At 33.4% G+C, this 17,826-nt stretch overlaps 4 protein-coding genes across 7 annotated transcripts; 2 read left to right on the top strand and 2 right to left on the bottom strand.

The window, feature by feature from the left end:
• Positions 1–2,423: 2,423 nt before the first annotated feature.
• On the bottom strand, positions 2,424–6,172 carry LOC107629093 (oxysterol-binding protein-related protein 3C). The gene is made up of 10 exons (XM_016331789.3): positions 5,862–6,172; positions 5,202–5,295; positions 4,914–5,030; positions 4,757–4,829; positions 4,394–4,512; positions 4,068–4,189; positions 3,800–3,976; positions 3,419–3,563; positions 3,073–3,251; positions 2,424–2,865 (listed from the first exon to the last, which is right to left on the bottom strand). Exons 1-10 carry the CDS (start codon positions 5,957–5,959, stop codon positions 2,619–2,621), a joined length of 1,371 nt encoding a protein of 456 aa, XP_016187275.1. The 5' UTR covers positions 5,960–6,172; the 3' UTR covers positions 2,424–2,618.
• Positions 6,173–6,433: 261 nt separating this feature from the next.
• Positions 6,434–9,131, top strand: LOC107629094 (uncharacterized). The gene is made up of 4 exons (XM_016331790.3): positions 6,434–6,888; positions 7,179–7,282; positions 8,395–8,524; positions 8,646–9,131. Exons 1-4 carry the CDS (start codon positions 6,778–6,780, stop codon positions 8,682–8,684), a joined length of 384 nt encoding a protein of 127 aa, XP_016187276.1. The 5' UTR covers positions 6,434–6,777; the 3' UTR covers positions 8,685–9,131.
• A 768-nt stretch (positions 9,132–9,899) lies between these two features.
• On the bottom strand, positions 9,900–12,555 carry LOC107629096 (uncharacterized). Of its 4 annotated transcripts, none has more exons than XR_001617909.3 (7): positions 12,217–12,513; positions 11,928–11,990; positions 11,760–11,846; positions 11,179–11,410; positions 10,858–10,931; positions 10,653–10,770; positions 9,900–10,536 (listed from the first exon to the last, which is right to left on the bottom strand). XR_001617909.3 is itself a non-coding variant. In XM_016331792.3 (7 exons), the coding sequence occupies exons 1-7, from the start codon at positions 12,478–12,480 to the stop codon at positions 10,456–10,458; spliced, it is 900 nt and encodes a 299-aa protein (XP_016187278.1). In that variant the 5' UTR covers positions 12,481–12,555; the 3' UTR covers positions 9,900–10,455. The 4 variants fall into 4 exon arrangements, 3 of the variants coding, with proteins under 3 accessions (XP_016187278.1, XP_088364904.1, XP_088364903.1); XM_016331792.3 differs by having other exon boundaries at positions 10,653–10,751; positions 12,217–12,555; XM_088508778.1 differs by having other exon boundaries at positions 10,001–10,536; positions 10,653–10,751; positions 12,172–12,513.
• A 1,310-nt stretch (positions 12,556–13,865) lies between these two features.
• LOC107629095 (RHOMBOID-like protein 1) lies at positions 13,866–17,227 on the top strand. The gene is made up of 6 exons (XM_016331791.3): positions 13,866–14,304; positions 14,809–14,972; positions 15,332–15,495; positions 15,626–15,885; positions 16,336–16,462; positions 16,709–17,227. The coding sequence occupies exons 1-6, from the start codon at positions 13,973–13,975 to the stop codon at positions 16,829–16,831; spliced, it is 1,170 nt and encodes a 389-aa protein (XP_016187277.1). The 5' UTR covers positions 13,866–13,972; the 3' UTR covers positions 16,832–17,227.
• Positions 17,228–17,826: the final 599 nt, after the last annotated feature.

The following is a 17,826-nucleotide window of genomic DNA, read 5'->3' as shown; positions in this document are numbered from 1 at the left end:
TAAACCCTCCAAGGTTTTATACCATTGACCCATGCAACCGGCTCAGTCGGTCATTTTGATCCAGTACACTCATCAAAACATTCAATTTATTTTGATGGTTAAAAAAACAGAAATTAGGTTACGTTTGTTTACAGAGATAGGATATTGAGATACGGACACTGAGACACAAAATTATGTTTGATAGAAGAGATATGGACAGAGACAGTGTGTCCACTAAATTCGTGTATTTTGTGTCCACTTATTTTTCATTCTTTTTTTTATTATTTTTGTTAATTTTTCATAATTATATTTTTTTATTATTATATTTTTCATCTCAAATATTTTGAATGAAAAAAAATGAGAATAAATTAAATTTTCATAATTTGTTTTAGTTTATCACCAAACAGAATACAATAACACAAAATTTTGTGTCTCTGTCCATCAGTGTCTTGTTCTATCTTATTCTCGTGTCTTATCCTATCCTATTCTCAAAAATAAACGCAGTCTCAAATTATATCAGGTATCAATAGGTGTCAACATGTATTTACTTTTTGTAAATTGTAAAAATGGGTAAGTCTATATATGTATTTTACCTAATTGGCCATGGTATAAAAAATCAATTCCAAATTCATATAAAATTTTTGACCCATTTTTACAAAACCATGTAAAATAACGTGTATATATAATAGAAAAATAATTTGGAGGAATAATATATAGAAATATATGTATGTGATTAATTTTTCTGATATTTTATGTTTTTTACATAGTTTAATGAAGCTGAAAATACAAAAAGAGGTAACCGCAGTTTACATATGTTTGGATTAGAAAAGAGATAGAAGCATGGTCCTAGATGCAGTGTGGAGAGGGGACCAATGTGAGAGAGAGAGTGAAAGCATAATAAGCATAAACATGCAAAGCAATCACATTCAATCTCAAACCCTGTGTAACTATTTTAATTTAATCCAATAATGTGTGGTGAGGTGAGTGCTAACCGCAGGGGTACCTGTTGCTCACTTTTAAATCGTCATCCATTATATTATCGTTATCTTCTCAACAAATAAATATATATTGTCTTTATCATTATATATTTTTGCAACTTCTATTTTAATGTGGAGAATTTACACATGGAACATACTCTTAAGCTATATATATATATATAACGAACCACATGAACATGTGATGATGAATATTGAATAATAATAATAAGCCAAGTCCTTTTTGTGACACCTTTGTAGGCATCGTTGCCTAGCTATCTACAACGAAGTATGACAAGATCTAAGTTGCCTACTATTTGTTATATAAATTTCATGTTAAGTGAGAAATAATAATCAAGTTTAACCAAATAAAGCTTTTCTAGTTTTGTGGATATGCAAGCTGGCCCATGAGATGAGAGAGATTGCAGATTTGGCCACTTCGTAATTATAATTGCAAGCCGAAAAGGAATCCGAATCCATTTCTAACCCTAGAAATAAAGCTGGAAAAGCTTTACATTTTTTGTCTCTATCTGATGATGATATTTTATGTTATTAAGCTAGTTACAGATCTGAGATTCAAAGAATTTGTATTTATATACTATACATAAGGAACATACATAACAGACAACACCAACTTATCTTAATCGTATTACAATTGAATAGATCTAACTCAATTCAAAAAACAATTTAAGGGATATCATAAAAGTTTGTGATCTAAAAAGTACTCATTGAATTAGTTACATAATTTGAAAGCCAGATTTCTGTATTATATTTGATATAAAATATATAGGATTGAGTTATGTCTTAATATTTTATTGGTTTAAGATAAATATGTATAAAAAATAAGAATATTTATTAAAATATTTGTAGTTATTAAAGCAAATATTCTTAAAATTTCAATCTCCGTGTTTAGAAATTTTAGTCCTTTGTATCTTCCCTTTCTAAAAATACTGAAAGAACTTAAATTTTGTCTCGAAACTAAAATTTTAGTTCCAAACTTCCAGCTTTTGGCACCAAATACAATTCCGAGTCTTAGTTCTCCAATCTTAATTTTAATCTCTGTAAATAAACACTACCTAAAGTATGTGATCCATGATGATTAAATTGTTTGTAGCCCGAATAGAGAAATGGTAAAGGTGAAAACTAGTTACCAATAGGAATCATCATTGAGCATTATGAATAACTTGTTGAAAAAGTAACCTTTTGAATCCCTCAAGTGAATGTCTCTTTTGCTTATCTCATCAAAAGAATTTAAAGTGCTTTAACTGATTAAGATAGATGATTAATTGACTATCTCATTTAAATAATTCTCTTGAAAACAGCTCAGCTGATTTATAATTATATTGATTCAAATTGAGAATCCTTCAATATCTTGCATGTTTTAGTTTTAATAATAGGAATAGGCCACGAGTGAAAAATATGCTCACAAATTAGGCTGAGTATATACAAGTAATCACAAATAAGGCTCCATTTAAAACACTATATCACAATTAAAACTCTATATCTCAATTAAAATATTAAGTTCAGTTAAGCAGAACAGAACTTAAGATACAATGTACACAAGCCAACAAGAAAACCAAAATATTCATGATTTCTTCCATGTATCAAGAGGAAGTTACAACAACTTTGGTAGCATCCAAGAACCAAAAGCGATTTGGAACTTGTTCACTCTGTGGACAAGTTACCATATTGCCATGGATTGAATTCAGTTGATTTAACATCAACATTATCAATGCTGCCAGAGTTATCGATAGAAGCCCGGTGTTCGGAATATTTACCATTATACTGGTAGATTTCCAATTCTCCCCATGGAGTTGTTGTCACCTCTTCAGTTAGATCAAACCATCTTGGTGTGAAGTTATGCCCGTTTGCTTCTCGGGTTCTCTTTTCAGCTCGCTGCCTCTCCTCCAAGCTGGAAATGAACAAAAGCAACATAAATAAAAGAATGGAATTTGCATCTACCTCAGCTCAATAATTTCAATATCTCAACAATGAGCATAGAAGAAAACAGAGATCATATTGAACTCTTAAATTAATAATTGTATTGCTTTTGGAATACTTTGCAATGTGTTTGGACATAAGGGTGACAGAAAAAGCAAGAAAATAGAGGGTGAGAAACCTGGTTTTCTCTGTTCCAGCTTTCGACAGATCACCCAACTCAAGTGCATATCTATCTGGGCGTAAACGAGAGTCTGATGCCAGCAACTTTTTGGGGGCGGTGTCAAAGCTGTTTATTTTGTGGGCAAAATGTGTGTACTGGAATTTATCATTTGGTGGAACATCAGCAACATGCCAAACCTGCATTAATTAGAGAGGAAATGGCAATGACGATGGTGAAGTATCAGCCTTCTTCATAGCAGCATTGTTATATTTTTAATACCAGAAACAAGGCCATAAGGATATGTGCATCTCCTCAACAGATATGCATAAATAAGTCATGGTTTATCACGGAAAAAAAAAACCACCTCTTTCATTTCCGTGTTTGGTAGAGGCTCTCCTTCTGGGTCACAAGGTTGGTAACTCAGTGATTCATTCCATTTCCCAGTCATTAATATTTTAGGCTCCTCAGAAGAATTGTAAATATATCCATCAATTTCATAGCGACCAGCACTGCAGCAGATCAGGAAACAGGTAGAGCTAAATCAGGTACATAGCAACGGTTGTATGTGCTGACAATAGTAGCTACTTACACAGATGAAAGAAGAAAAATAGAAGTCATAAATAGATGAAGGAGGAAACAAACTTTACTCAATTATCTTCAAATGATCATATGCATAAATTGTAAGTTAATGGTAGTGAGGGATATGATTAATTTTTCAAACAGAAGCGAGGGATATGTTACAGACCCAAACCAACCACAGGGTTGAAAGTACAGTACAGCTTTGTCTCCCGTTGTTAAATTTGTCATTATCATTTCCCCGGGTGAATCAACCCAAGTCCGGCCAAATATCAAGTTGTTAACCTTTGTAGGTGGAGGCACCAAATCTAAGACAACACCATCTCTCTTGAGGGTCACTCGTGTTCTGCGAACAATAATCCACAAAACTAATTCCTTCTTAAACAACAAATGACAACATAACAAGGTACCAACAAATTAAATCTCATGATGATTACCTTCCAACAGGATAAACATCAACAGAATTTCCCAAAAACTTTGTTTTTAACTTTGAAGTCACATCATATGCAAAATGGTCATTCTCAGCATGCCCAGCACTCATTGGGGGATGATGACTCACCTGAAATTTAAATTAAAGAACTTATATATACCAAAAGAGAAAAAGAGACATTAAGAATATCCTTAATATTCATTCATTTTGACATCAAACAGGAGTGGTTAAACTTCTTGCAAATGCTGTCATACAAAACATATTTGAGAGAGAGTTGATGTACAACAATCTGAATTAGAGAGCTCCGATGAGAATCCCATACTGGATGGATACCTGTTCTGCAAGAAATGTAATTCCACCATGGTTAACCAATTCATAAGTCTCTCCAAGGATTGGATTGAAAGGCTTCCATGTTCGCTGGTATGCAAAGTACACAGATATAGCCCATGATGCTGAGTTGATTACATGTATCACAAGAATGAAGTGTAATTAGAGATAGGATCATAGTTATTCTAATACAAGAAGAAGAACTAATAGAATTGGAAGTCAGTCATGCAAATAATTGAGTACAAGTAGTTTGAAATTTTGAATGCTTCAAATGTCTCTTCTATGCCACTGATTCCTTTCTAATACTATATCTCTAAGTTCGAAAAGGGGTACATGAAAAAGAGGAATAGAAGGGGAATAAGAACTTACATGCATATACCAACCGCATGTATGGATCCTCTGATTCATCAGCCCGATCCAACAAGTAGGAGTACTCCATCAACTAGGTCGTGCGATATAAAAACTCAATCAATTGGCATTACAAAATACATAAATAATAACAACCAACATCTCCTAGTTATCAGACCTCTGCCATTTTCTGAAGCATAGTCATTGGCTCAAAGATAATAACTGGTAGTGTCACCATTGATGTTACATCTGCGCCAATATATTTCTGCATCATCTTCCAATAACTATCTCTATCCTATAAATTCACAAGCCAAAGAGAGGGAACATGAATAATAATGTTCAGACAACAAGCACACAAACAATTTACCTTAGGTAAAGGGTAACTGCAAAAAGGATTCTAAACGCCTGAACAAGGGGTTAGAAAATAACTTAAATATCTTTCTAAAAAGAAAAAGGAAATAAACACCTCCTGCTTCCATCTTCCCCTCTGAGCTTCTTCCTCTGCATCTTCTTTACCTCCCTCTGGATTTATGACTTCTACACCTTCATATCCCAAAAGTCTAGAACCAAAGGTAAATCATATAAATAGGCTTAGGAGTTAGGAAATTGACACACATATAGGATTATATCACAGATGGAACTTCATGGCTTTATTAGTCAGATGGAACTTCATCTGACTTATCTTTGACTATTTATACTACATAATTCATAATCCATCATAATGATGCACAAAAATTCTTCAAAGCAGCATACAGTAGTTTATCTGGTATGGAGCTAAGAGCTACAAAGCACAGAGAGTGAATTCAGCCAAGTTTCTTTCACCTAGCCGTTTTAATCATGTAAGAACCATGTGGCAAAGTAAGTCAAAACAAGTAAAATCTCATCCTTTTAGTTGAAAAAGTGAATTCTTTATCCTATTAGAACACTTATGTACTACTAACTACTAACTAGATCAAGCATTGCAGCAATACTAATACGGGAACCTAAATAGTTCAAATCACATGAACAATCCTAGCATGTGCGTATGCAGAAATCTGGTAAGCATAAGAGAACCAAGCGATGCAATTAAGTGAGTAAAGTCTATAGCTTTGAGGAGTATTGAAGGAATGAGTGATGATGGAAGTACCCATTGACGGATCGGTGCATCGCGTTGCTGAAAACGGAGAAGCTAGAAGATACGGAGGCAAAAAAGCCCTTGCTTTCGTTCTTCTTCGGGCTACCCATTTCTCACTAAAACCCTAACCCTAGTTCGGAAAGAAAGATGAATTGGAAGAAATGGGTCCTTCTTCCGAGCTGAAGTGAAATCAAAGTGAAACAGTGGATGGAGATCAGAAACAGAAAGAGTCATATATGGATACTATATATAAATTTAAATTTAATGATCGGAAATTTGGAATTCGAACGAATAGTAAATTTTTTAAAAGTAAAATTGAATTCAATCCTGAACTAGACCATACTTTAGAAATTTAGAAAATTACCGTTTTACTTCAAAAGATTTAACTTATTCAATGATACTAAAAAGTAAAAGATTTTAAATTTCCTTTTTATCAGTAAAATTTAGTACAGAAGTTAGTTTTTTTAGAAATATTTTAAGCAAAATTTAAATTCAAATTTAAATATTATATACTTGTTATTAGGGTTCATAGATTTAAAAAATAAATAATAAATAATAAACGAATTTATGATAAAGAAATATTTGGTGTCTGTTGTCACTGAGAATACAACGCAGCCAGCAGAAGCAAGTGGGTAGTTTAATGGTTTGGTGCTATTGAATCAGATCAAATTCCAAACTTTTTCAATTTTTAAATTCTTCCACCCTCACTCACGTTCTTTTCTGTTTTTCTTGTATTCCAAAACCCTAACCTTCTCTCACCTTCTTCTCTTTTTGTGCTTCGTTCCATTCCAATTACTAAACCTAATCATTGGCCCTTGGATTCGCAATTTCGGTTCAAAAACCCGAACTTTACACGAATTAGCTGATACGCACTACTCAGTTGCTCCTAATTTTAATTCCAATCGGTGAAAATTGTTAATTTCTCACTATGAAGGAAGGTAAATCCGCTAAGCTGAATCATCAACAGCAGCACCAGAATGGTCACCTTTCACCTTCTAAATTCGCTAAATTGTTTGATCCTGAAGCTTCATGGGACAAGGTTTGTACTTCAATTCTTTCATTGACGATCTTTTATATTTGTTGGTTTTGCTTTCTTTCCCCCTTTCAGCTTGTGTAGATCCATTCCTAGTCCCAGTTTAGATTTTTCCATGTAATTGGCTTAAAATAAAGGACTAATTTTGGATATAGTAAAGTGAAATAATTTACCTACTGAAAAATTGGTCTAAACAAGGATAATATGTAACAACCATATTGAATCTTCTTTTATCATACTCTTTTATGTAGTTGAGTTGATCTCATCATGTTAACAGCATGTTTTGTTTTCTGTAGGATCAATTGGGAGACGTGTTGCACTGGATTAGACAAGTCATTGGCCTTGTATGTGGATTAATTTGGGGTGCCATACCTTTGGTTGGAGGAATATGGTTTATCCTGTAAGTTTTTTCCTCCCTCCATTTGTGTGTCCATCTTGTATTTACCATTGAATTTGTATATTCAGTTGCGATTTTGTATAAGTGAATTCATGAATTGTGATTGCTCTGTGCCTGCCCATGCATAAATCTTGAAACATCTTATCTGAAAAAAAACATACTACTGATAAAATTTTATTGAGAATGTATGATCATGATTATATAGTTTAGGATTAGGTCCAATTTCCAACATTTACATGACAAGAAAGTACATACTGGAGAAAAGGAGATATGAGCGGATGAGATTCTACCATTGATTAATTGATTATGGAGAACATTGAAAGTGAATAACCTTGTAGAGTTGAGACTAGTCTAGGGCACAAGAGATTTTGACCTATTAAAACATCAAAAGTTATTGAGATTTGCATAAATTAAGCTCAATGATGGATCATGGATGCTATTCATATTGATATGTGGCTGTTACTCTAAATAAGAAGATGGCCACTTGGGAAATTGCCCATGTTTATTGTTCACAGCAGCAGCAAGATAAAGTCTATAAATAAGGAGGTTGCTGCTTAGGAAATAGTTGCCCTGTTGTTGATGTTGTGTCAATACTTTGTTTTCGTTTTATGAATTCAATGTACTATTAATTGTAAATTTTCTATTATACTTTTAACATCTAAAAGAATTAAAACATCGTTATCTGATTCATGGAACCATTCCTTCCCATCTAGTGTAACAAGGTTTAGTATATGTTAACTCCTAGAAAAAATCTAGTATTCTGTTGAAATAAATTCAATAATGAGGCAAGATACAAAGATCTTCAAGCTTTTGCAGCCGAAATCATCATTGATATTTTATACAATCATGTATAATATATTATATGCTCATGTAGCAGAAGATTTTATGACTTTTTTAAACCTACTTATGTGAAAGTTTACAGGCTTGATTCTGACAATGTTATATGACTGAATAAATTATCTTTCGTTTCGGTTATTTCTGAGGCTTGATTTATATTATTAAATCTATCATTGCACTTTTATGTGATTTACAGTATGATGTGATCTTCCGATTAACACTATTTACAAAAAATGATATTTATTTTATGTTGATGCTATGTTTTCGTTTTGTTGCAGTTTCTTACTGTTGTCAACTTCATTCATATATGGCTATTATGCAATAATATTGAAGGTTGATGAGGAAGAGTTTGGTGGCCATGGTACCCTCCTCCAAGAGGGGCTTTTTGCATCTACAACCCTTTTCCTGGTAATTTACTATGTCTGTCATTGTTCTGTCAAGAGTAACAAAATTATACTTAACAAAAAGAAGAGAGATCTTTTACAGTTCGTTAATGTATAATCTGACTTTGCATTTAACATTTGTGCAGCTTTCCTGGACTTTAGTTTACAGTTTGGCACACTTCTGATTGTTTGGGCATTGGAATATTTGCGAATATCTCCAACACGGCTAAGAGATTTACTTGATTACATGACTGCCGGTAGTTGCACACAAAAATGAGGAAGATCTTTTGTATCGCAGTTATTTGCTTTACTTGAGTGTAGAATGTTACTGATTTTTGCAGATTATGAACATTAGCTTCTGCTTTCCATGGTGAATAGCTGTTTCTTCTATTAATTTATAATGACACCTCTTGTTGCAGCGAATTTTGGATTGCAGAACACAAAACTGTGTTTGTTGAACTGTGAAATAAGTTACTTACCACGAAATTCTGAAGGACCATTTATCCTTGGTGTAACATTAGCATTAGTATAGAGGATTTTTTTTTTTTTTTTCATCCAAGTTTTCCAGTTTTTTAATTTTGGAAAGGAATGAAGATATAAGTTCAAAATAATAACAGTAATGTTTAATCCTAGCAAGCCATGTACTTATTCCTCTGAGATAAGTTTGTATGACATAGATCATCTCATCATTAAGGTGTAAAATCTTGCTATCGCCTGGCATAACCCTTTTTTAAGGTTAAAAAATGACTTAATAAGTACTATAGGCTAATTGGTTGCACTTAGCCTAAATGAACTCTCACTAAAACGTTCATTTTGTTTGTAAAACAAATTTCATAGATTACTCTTGTTCCAATTTGAGGGGTTTATTACTTTCTATTTTCATGAACCATTTTTACATAAAGGTAAAAACTCAGGTACAGTCAAATCATCTAACGGTTTTCAGTTATCAACTTCACATGAATTCAACTGCACTTGAGTTTTCATCTTACATAAATCTCGTACCAACCAGCAGGTAACCATTTTGTGATCAATTATAATGACCAATTTGATCAGAAATCTTGGTTGCTGCAAACTAATTAGGTATTTTAAAATTGTTGGAAAACACTTCGTCTTTTGGATAAATATCGAAATAATTAGATACTGGAAAGGATATTTATTCTTTGTTTTATCTATTTTCTGTTTTGCTTTAAGGCGTACTCGAAATAAAATCAGGTAGATGGATACAAATGGTAAGAATTATAAATTTACAGAACCAATAAAAATTATAACCACCAATTGGTAGCCAGAATCACAAATAAACCCATGATTTTAACAAATAAAGTAGGCATCTAACCCAGCCTCATGAAATTTCATATTAGATCACAAGAGTTCGTACGAAACAAAGAAAATAGAGATCAACCTGTATAAATAGGACTTCAGTTCCTGACTTCCTGCTTTAAATTATTGTCATCAGAATTCAATATTCCTCTAATTCTCTGATATCATAATATCCAGAAGAAAAGAAAAAGAAAAGGAAATTCAATTTTGAAATCTCGCATATAACACTAACACTCGACCAAAACAAAGAAATTAGTTGTCCATCCACTAACATGCCAGCTTCCTTGTGAAAAAAGTAAAAGATGATATTTCAGGCACAACTTGTTCTAGCCTAAAACTAAATATAGGAAACAAATTGGTTGTAATCTGATCCTTTCTATACACAATCATTGATCAAAAATGATAGCCTGGTGCACAAACATCCCGCGTTAACGCAAGGTCCGGGTAAGGACTACACCCAATGGGTGTAACGTACACAACCTAACCTGATAATTACATCAATGGCTGTTTCCACAGCTTGAACCCGGTGACCTTGAGGTTATATGGAGACAACTCGATCGTTGCTCCAAGACTTCCCTTCACAATCATTGATCAAAGAAACTCAAAAATGGTGGACAAAAAGATCATGAGTTGCTTCTGCTATCGAAATCTTCCTCTTGCTGAGACAAGGTAAATCCGCCCATAAACCCATTTTCTGCCTAATCTTGAGACTGATGATGGCTGCAAAAGGATGACGTCAAGTTAAGTGCAGCATCATATTTTGGAGGGTGTAGTCTAGTTTTATGAATTGCATTTTGGATGAGTGAAAAACAATCTAAACATTGCTAGTTTACTACCTCTACTTTTGTGCGGAATTCTAAGATACTTCCACACACATGACAATTTGCTCTATGTGGTGAGTCGATATTCCTGTCCATTCTCACAAATGCAAATACCTGAAGGAAAATGAATTAACTGAGTGTGGATGAGTTTGGTGAGTGCCTCTAGCCGGGTAGAATTTAGAAACATAATAAATCAAGAAAATTTCAGATAAGGAATTACCTCTTCTCCACAATTTGGACATGCACCTTTCAATGCCACCAAATCATTCACCCACAGGCCCTGAAGCACCTTAACTGTGAGAAAGGGTGGTTAGTACTTAGTAATATACAAATACATAGAGTGACAACACAACATCTGAATGAATATTTTTCTCTGTTTAAAATAATAATAAGAATAAGAATAATTTAAAAAGATAAAAGGAATTAGATCAATTGAACTAAACAGAAGGGCTTGTTATTTTACACAATTTTCAGCATGCAAATTTGAAGATGAAGACTTTAAATGAAGAACAGAAAATAGAAATTAACAAAATCATTTCACCTGAAGCCGAAACAATTGGGTATCCAATTACAAAACATAGCACGACGAATATGCTATTCACCATGGTTAGTTCTAGACCAGATGGTTGGCTATCAAGTGATAATCCCGAACTGAATGCATTCTGATAAGTCATGCCAACAGTGTATAATGTCGGCCCAAGGCATACTAAACTGCCGAATGCAAGGAACATGGTCCATGTGCTTGCCAATGCAAAAACCATAGACAGATCTTCCTGCCCTACAACCACACGTATCAATATTCTAGTGAAGAAAAGCCAAGAAAAAAGGCAGATAGAGGACAAGGCTGTCAAACTCTCAAGCTGACTCATAAGCTTTTAAGAGTATACAAGTTGAGTTCTCCTATTCACGTTTACATAAGCTCTACAAGCTTAGCCAAACTATTGGGGAAAACGCTTGTGAACATTCTAACTACACAAATATCTTGATATACCACTAATTATGTATCAGCTAAAAGCAGTCGATAGAAACACATCACATCACACAGAACCCGAACTTTCTCAGAGACACAATGAGCCAAAAAGTGGAAATCACCAACTCTATATGGGGGTAGGGGGAAATTACCTCTGCATCAGCATATGCTGATTGCCTCCTGATGCTGCATCGAGGATACTTGATAACCGATTTTGAACGGTACCATCTCAGCTTTAACTGTTTCCAAGATTGATTTCAGTTAAGGATGTTCATATTCTATACAAAAAGAACTTTGTAATTAGTAGTTTAGGAAGCTACCTCCACTCTATCAAACATGTCATCAACTATCAAAGGTTCGCCACTATAATAAGCATCCCGTGCCTATTGAGAAAAGTAGAAGAGTGCATGTCAAAATTATTTACTTATCACCTATAAATATTGAACCTGCTCCCTTCTATCTAGGGTTGGAAATAGCATAATAATAATTAAAAGAGAAAACAGATCAATAGATGTTAAAAAACGAAACTTTCAAACAAAAAGCTGAATTTTAGACAACACGCACAAGAAACAAAAATTCAATATGGAAATAGAAGAGGATTAGTGATACTTGAGAGTAGAGAGCTTCGAGAGTTTCTTGGTTGGCGGTTTCGAGAGGACCAACGAAGATGCAGGAAGGAGCGGCGGGGCGGTGGTCGGAGGTGGCGGAGACACGGTGGATCTTGGAGGAGATCCTGAGGGAGAAGGCGCGGTGGTAGTTGTAGTTCCATGGTTGAAGCTCTAAGAGCGTGGTTGTACTCGCCATATGCTTTGATTTGATTTGGAGAAATTGATTTACCACAAAAACATAAAAGAGAATATGAATGGCCACCATTTTCCCCTCTTCATTTTGCCGCCTTAATATCTCTCTTTCATGGTTCCTATTTCTTTAACTAGCTTCTCATGTTACATTATATATTATTATTAATCTATAATTTTATAAATTAAATATATATGTATATAATAAATATGACATATTTTAATTAGGATAACGTATAATTTTTTGAACCCGAAATCTCTATGTGAGAATGAAAAGGTTATATCATTTGAGTTTTAACTTAGTAGTATAGTCTCTCTGTACTCATCTAAGAGATCGCGAATTCGAATTTCCTTATCTTTGTTAAAATTTAAAAAAATCGTATAATTTTTTGTCTTTTAAGTTTACTACAAATTTCAAAAATATCTTTAAATTTTATTTTGTCTTAATTTTATTTTAAAAATTTTTAATTTGCATTAAATATATTTATAACAATTATTTTTAAAAAAAATTAGAATAAATTCAATAAGAATACCACAGGAATAATCTTTAACACAGGTAAATAAAATATAATTATCATATATTATTGTTGAATTAGTCATAAATTTTTGAAAATTTAGCTATTAGAAATATATTTGATACAGATCAAAATCTTTTATGATAAAATTGAAGCAAAATAAAATTTAAGAATATTTTTAAAAAATTTTAAAATTTTCAAAAAATAATATATTTTATTCTTTTAATTAATAGATTTTTAGTCTAAATTTTACAAGTAATATTTTTTATAAATTATTGATAATAAAAATATATTAAAGATAAAACTATATACCAAATTTCTCATATTTTGGTTAGTTAACTTGCAGAACACATCTCCAAATATTTGTAAGATTTTTCATTCCTTAATTCAATTGTAACAAATCTATTGCACGTCATTTTCTCTTGCAAATACATACTAACTCTTTGGTTGTAATATGAGGTAATTCACATATAGAAGGTATAAAAATCCTATTTAAACAACTAATTTAATAATTATACACAAAAAATAATATAAATAGAGCATGGATACTCTTGTATTGGTCTAAGAGTTAATGTTTTTTATTTTAATTTTGTATAAAATATAATTTTTATCCTTTTAGTATATATATATATATATTATTTGTGCAAAATTTTATAAGCAAAAAATAGATAATATTAAGAGTATGAATAAATAATAGAGAAAAAGATAAATAGGTTCCTGATCTTTTGTCCTGCAGATATTTTTGTTTCTGATTATTTTAAAATATTTTTAAATCTCTCACCTTCACAAAATTTGAAAGAATCAATTCTTCCGTCCAAATGACTCCGTCAGAGACTGATCCGTCTAAATTTTATAAAGATAAAGAACTTAAAAATATTTTTCAATGATTAAAAACAAAAAAATTCGCAAAACAAAAGGTTAGTATCTATTTGTCCTTTTCTCTGTTGAGCTCAGTCACGAGTCACCACAAACCTCCATCCATGATTTTTCACTCAAATCATTTTTATGAGCTCCAAAAGTTTCAATCTTTGGTCATAATTCGTCAAAAGGAGCATGATTGCTGAGGCCCCATCATCTTCCTCCTCTGCCACGGCTCTTAACTTCAAGCCTACTACTTCTGCGGACAACAGTAACAGCGTTGCTCATGCTCCGGTTGCTCCGCTGGGGGATCATGAAGCTCACCATTTCCAGCCCTTCAAGCGGTGGATCCCGTGGCTGGTTCCGTCGTTCGTGGTGGCCAACGTGGCGTTGTTTATCGTGACAATGTATGTGAATGATTGCCCCAAACATTACGTTGTTGGTGGTTCTTGCTTTGCTCCTTTTCTCAGAAGGTTCTCCTTTCAGCCCCTCAAACAGAACCCTCTCTTTGGTCCTTCTTCGTCCACGTGAGTTCTTAGAGGGAAAAAGAATTCATCTTTTATTTTGTTTAGATTGACAATATCTGATCTTCACTAAGTTATGATTATAGTTGTAGTTATAGTTAATTTAGTACTACTATTAGGAAAAAGCTCCCAATGTGTCAATTAGATAAATATGTTATTTAAATTTGATAAATGTTTGATATTTTTGGTTAAAAAAGGAGCTGATTTGGTTCCCCCATTTCATAAAAAATTTGGTAGTACTAGGCACTAGCAATACACTTATCATATATTTGTACCCAGAAGTACATGATAGTTAAAAACTGTTAGATGAAATATAATACGCGATCACGTCTTAGTTATCATCTTCATACGAAAATATTGAGTAGCCAAATTGATGGGTGAGATGAAATTTCTTCTTTCAATGTTTCATGATGAATTGCTTACTTGCTTAGTTTATTATATTTGATATTTGATATTTGATGTTTCTTGGAGTTGTTTCATGTCCTTTTAACAACACTTGTTCCTCAGATTAGAAAAGATGGGTGCACTCAAAGTGGACAAAGTGGTTCATGGACACCAAGCTTGGCGCCTCTTCTCTTGCATATGGTTACATGGTGGGGTCATCCATTTGCTTGCCAACATGTTGAGCCTAGTTTTCATTGGAATTCGCCTTGAGCAAGAGTTTGGATTCGGTATGAGTCTGGTAGTTAGCCTTGCGTATTTTTCCCGTGTGTGAACTTTGCTTGTGAAAGTTATTCTGTTTGACGATTTGTGAACTTAGAAATGTAGAATCATGTATCTGTAAGCTTTTATTGATGTATTTTTCTGAATGGTACAGTATGTTAAATTAGCAATTCTTGATTTGAAAATTGAACAAATATTTCTTCTTATGATTAACAATGACAACAAATTTCCATTTTTTTGTTGTTTGTTACATAAATTCTCCTTAGCAAACTTAAAAGAGTTGAGTATCTGGAGTGAAATAACTATCTAAACAGTTTTACTTTCACAATTTTGTATTCAAATTTCTACTTTGCGGATCCTTTTGCAGTTCGAATTGGATTGCTGTATGTGATATCCGGGTTTGGAGGGAGTTTACTGTCTGCTCTGTTCATACAGTCGGGAATATCTGTTGGTGCTTCTGGTGCACTATTTGGCTTACTAGGAGGCATGTTATCGGAGCTCTTAACAAATTGGACTATATATGCTAACAAGGTAAAAAAAGAAAAAGAAATGAACCTGTTAATTATTATGGTGCATTGTTATAAATAATCTAATGTATCTTTGTGCCAAAGGCATTTTCATCATTTTTTCCTTTCCGTTTTTGTTGTTTTTTTTTCTGCAGTTTGCTGCTATGGTGACTCTTCTTGTTATCATTGTAATCAATTTGGCTGTTGGCATCCTTCCACATGTTGACAATTTTGCTCATATTGGAGGCTTTTTCTCAGGTTTTCTTCTTGGATTTGTCTTCCTGATTCGGCCTCATTATAAATGGGTTAGCCAAAGAAATTCTCGACCTGGGTCTGCACGCCCTCCCACAAACTCTAAGCACAATCCTTATCAGTATGTACTTTGGATCGTGTCTTTCATATTACTTAGCGCCGGGTAAGTTCTCTTTCTTAATGCACCATTTTCTTTCCTTTCCTTTTTCTTGTTTTTTTCTTTTTTTCTATGTTTCAATTTTTCTTTATTGGACATGCAAATATATTTTGTTGCATGTGTCTGAGCTTCCACAGAGCCCAACCCAGCACTTGAGGATGCATTTTTAACTTTTCTATCAGGGGTTTTATCTGTAATGGTATCTGTGAGAGGATACTTATAACCAAGTCACTAGGCCTTTGATACTTATTTTTTCTGGAATGGTTTAGGAATAAAGAAGTTTGTTGGAAGAAGGCCTCTATCTGATGTATACTCATGGATTTTTCATGAGCTCTGATATGCATGGGGTGTTATCTTTAAGTTGATTTGTCTTTGTTTTAGTTTTTGACAAATCCTTTTTCTTCTTTTTCCTAGTTTTTCAACTTCCTAATAATCTGAAAGTTGGATAATTGACAGATTGATTACTGGGCTGGTTTTGCTCCTTAGAGGGGTTAACTTGAATAATCACTGCTCTTGGTGTCATTACTTAAGTTGTGTCCCCACCGCAAAATGGAGCTGCAAACCTCGAGAAGTATATTGTGAAGTGAGTAATGCTTATACTCCTTTTGTGCGTACGCTTTTTTTTTAATATGCATAGCTTCCTAGCATGTCTGCACCAATGATAGATGCAATGAATAATGTGACAGTGTGCAAAGAAAATTGAGTTTAGAACATATCATTAGAGTATATTATAGCCAAACTATTTCAACCATTAAAGGAAACTGCCATACCATTTTATTCTTTTCTCACTTGGTTTGGAGTACTAACATTCCCTATGGCCATGTTGCAGTCAACACGAATCGGAAACCAACTTAACATGATATGCTTGAGCAACGGGAGAAATCACATGTTTACAGTGCCGAAGAGCAGCTCGGTTCAGGCTCAATTGCTTTGTTCTCAACTTTGTAGTTGATAGATTGGTGCAACACTCATTAAACAAACTTGTGTATATGTTATGTTTCATTCTTGCTTGTGCAGAGAAGTGTCTGTATTAGCAATGATGATTGTTAACAATGGATGTTGTCTCCACCATATCACTAATGTATTCTTTGTCAGTGATATTACCATCTCCCAGTTATGGATATGTTCTATTATTCATTTATTGGGAGATGGAATGTGTGGAATTTGTACTTCATGAAAGAAAAATAACACACAAGAAAAGAGGAAATGCTGTCCAAAGGACAAAAATGTATCTCTCTAGATTTAGTCAAGGATCTTATTATGGATCACATCAATTTTCATCATAATGCTTACTCACTGCAATGGAAGTTATTAATAAAAGTGAAGGATGCGAAATATACAAGCTTAATTGTTTTTCATTTCATTACTTGCCAATGGTGCCTATTGTTGATTGTTCACATTTAATTCCCTTGGAAAATTCAGTTTTGCCAACAAGGCAGGCCTTCAAATCAGTGGCTGGACATGAATTGGCCCTCAAATTTAAAGCTCCATCAGTGTGATGGAACTTAAGGCATTATAGTGTTACTTATTTAGGCAGATTTAGCAGCTGTGAATTCACTGAAGCATTAGTAGCATCCTAGTACTAAAGCTTTGGGAGAAGTTTGACATTGCAAGAAACATCTAATAGCAGCAAAAAACTCTTGCCATGGCCAACTTGTAGCAGCAGCACCTGGTTCATGCCCTGATTAATGAAATGTAGTCATTGTTTCACCAGCTTGCTGAAACACAACAATGTATTCTTGTTAATGATGGAGTTGAAGTTCTTCCTAAAGGAGGATAGTGAGAATTAGATGTTCATGAGCACTTTCAATTATGCAAGTCTTAAGGTGTTATTCATTCGCATTACACACATTTTTGCATACATTTAACAGCTACTGGAAGAAAGACAGAAAGTTTTCACCAACACATACTATTTATGCATATTCTGATTCTGATTTGTACCTAATG

The sequence above is a fragment of the Arachis ipaensis genome, chromosome B3 (assembly GCF_059453495.1).
Source record: "Arachis ipaensis isolate K30076 ecotype BB chromosome B3, ASM5945349v1, whole genome shotgun sequence".
Classification (NCBI taxonomy): domain Eukaryota; kingdom Viridiplantae; phylum Streptophyta; class Magnoliopsida; order Fabales; family Fabaceae; genus Arachis; species Arachis ipaensis.
This window is presented reverse-complemented; position numbering and strand designations above follow the sequence as displayed.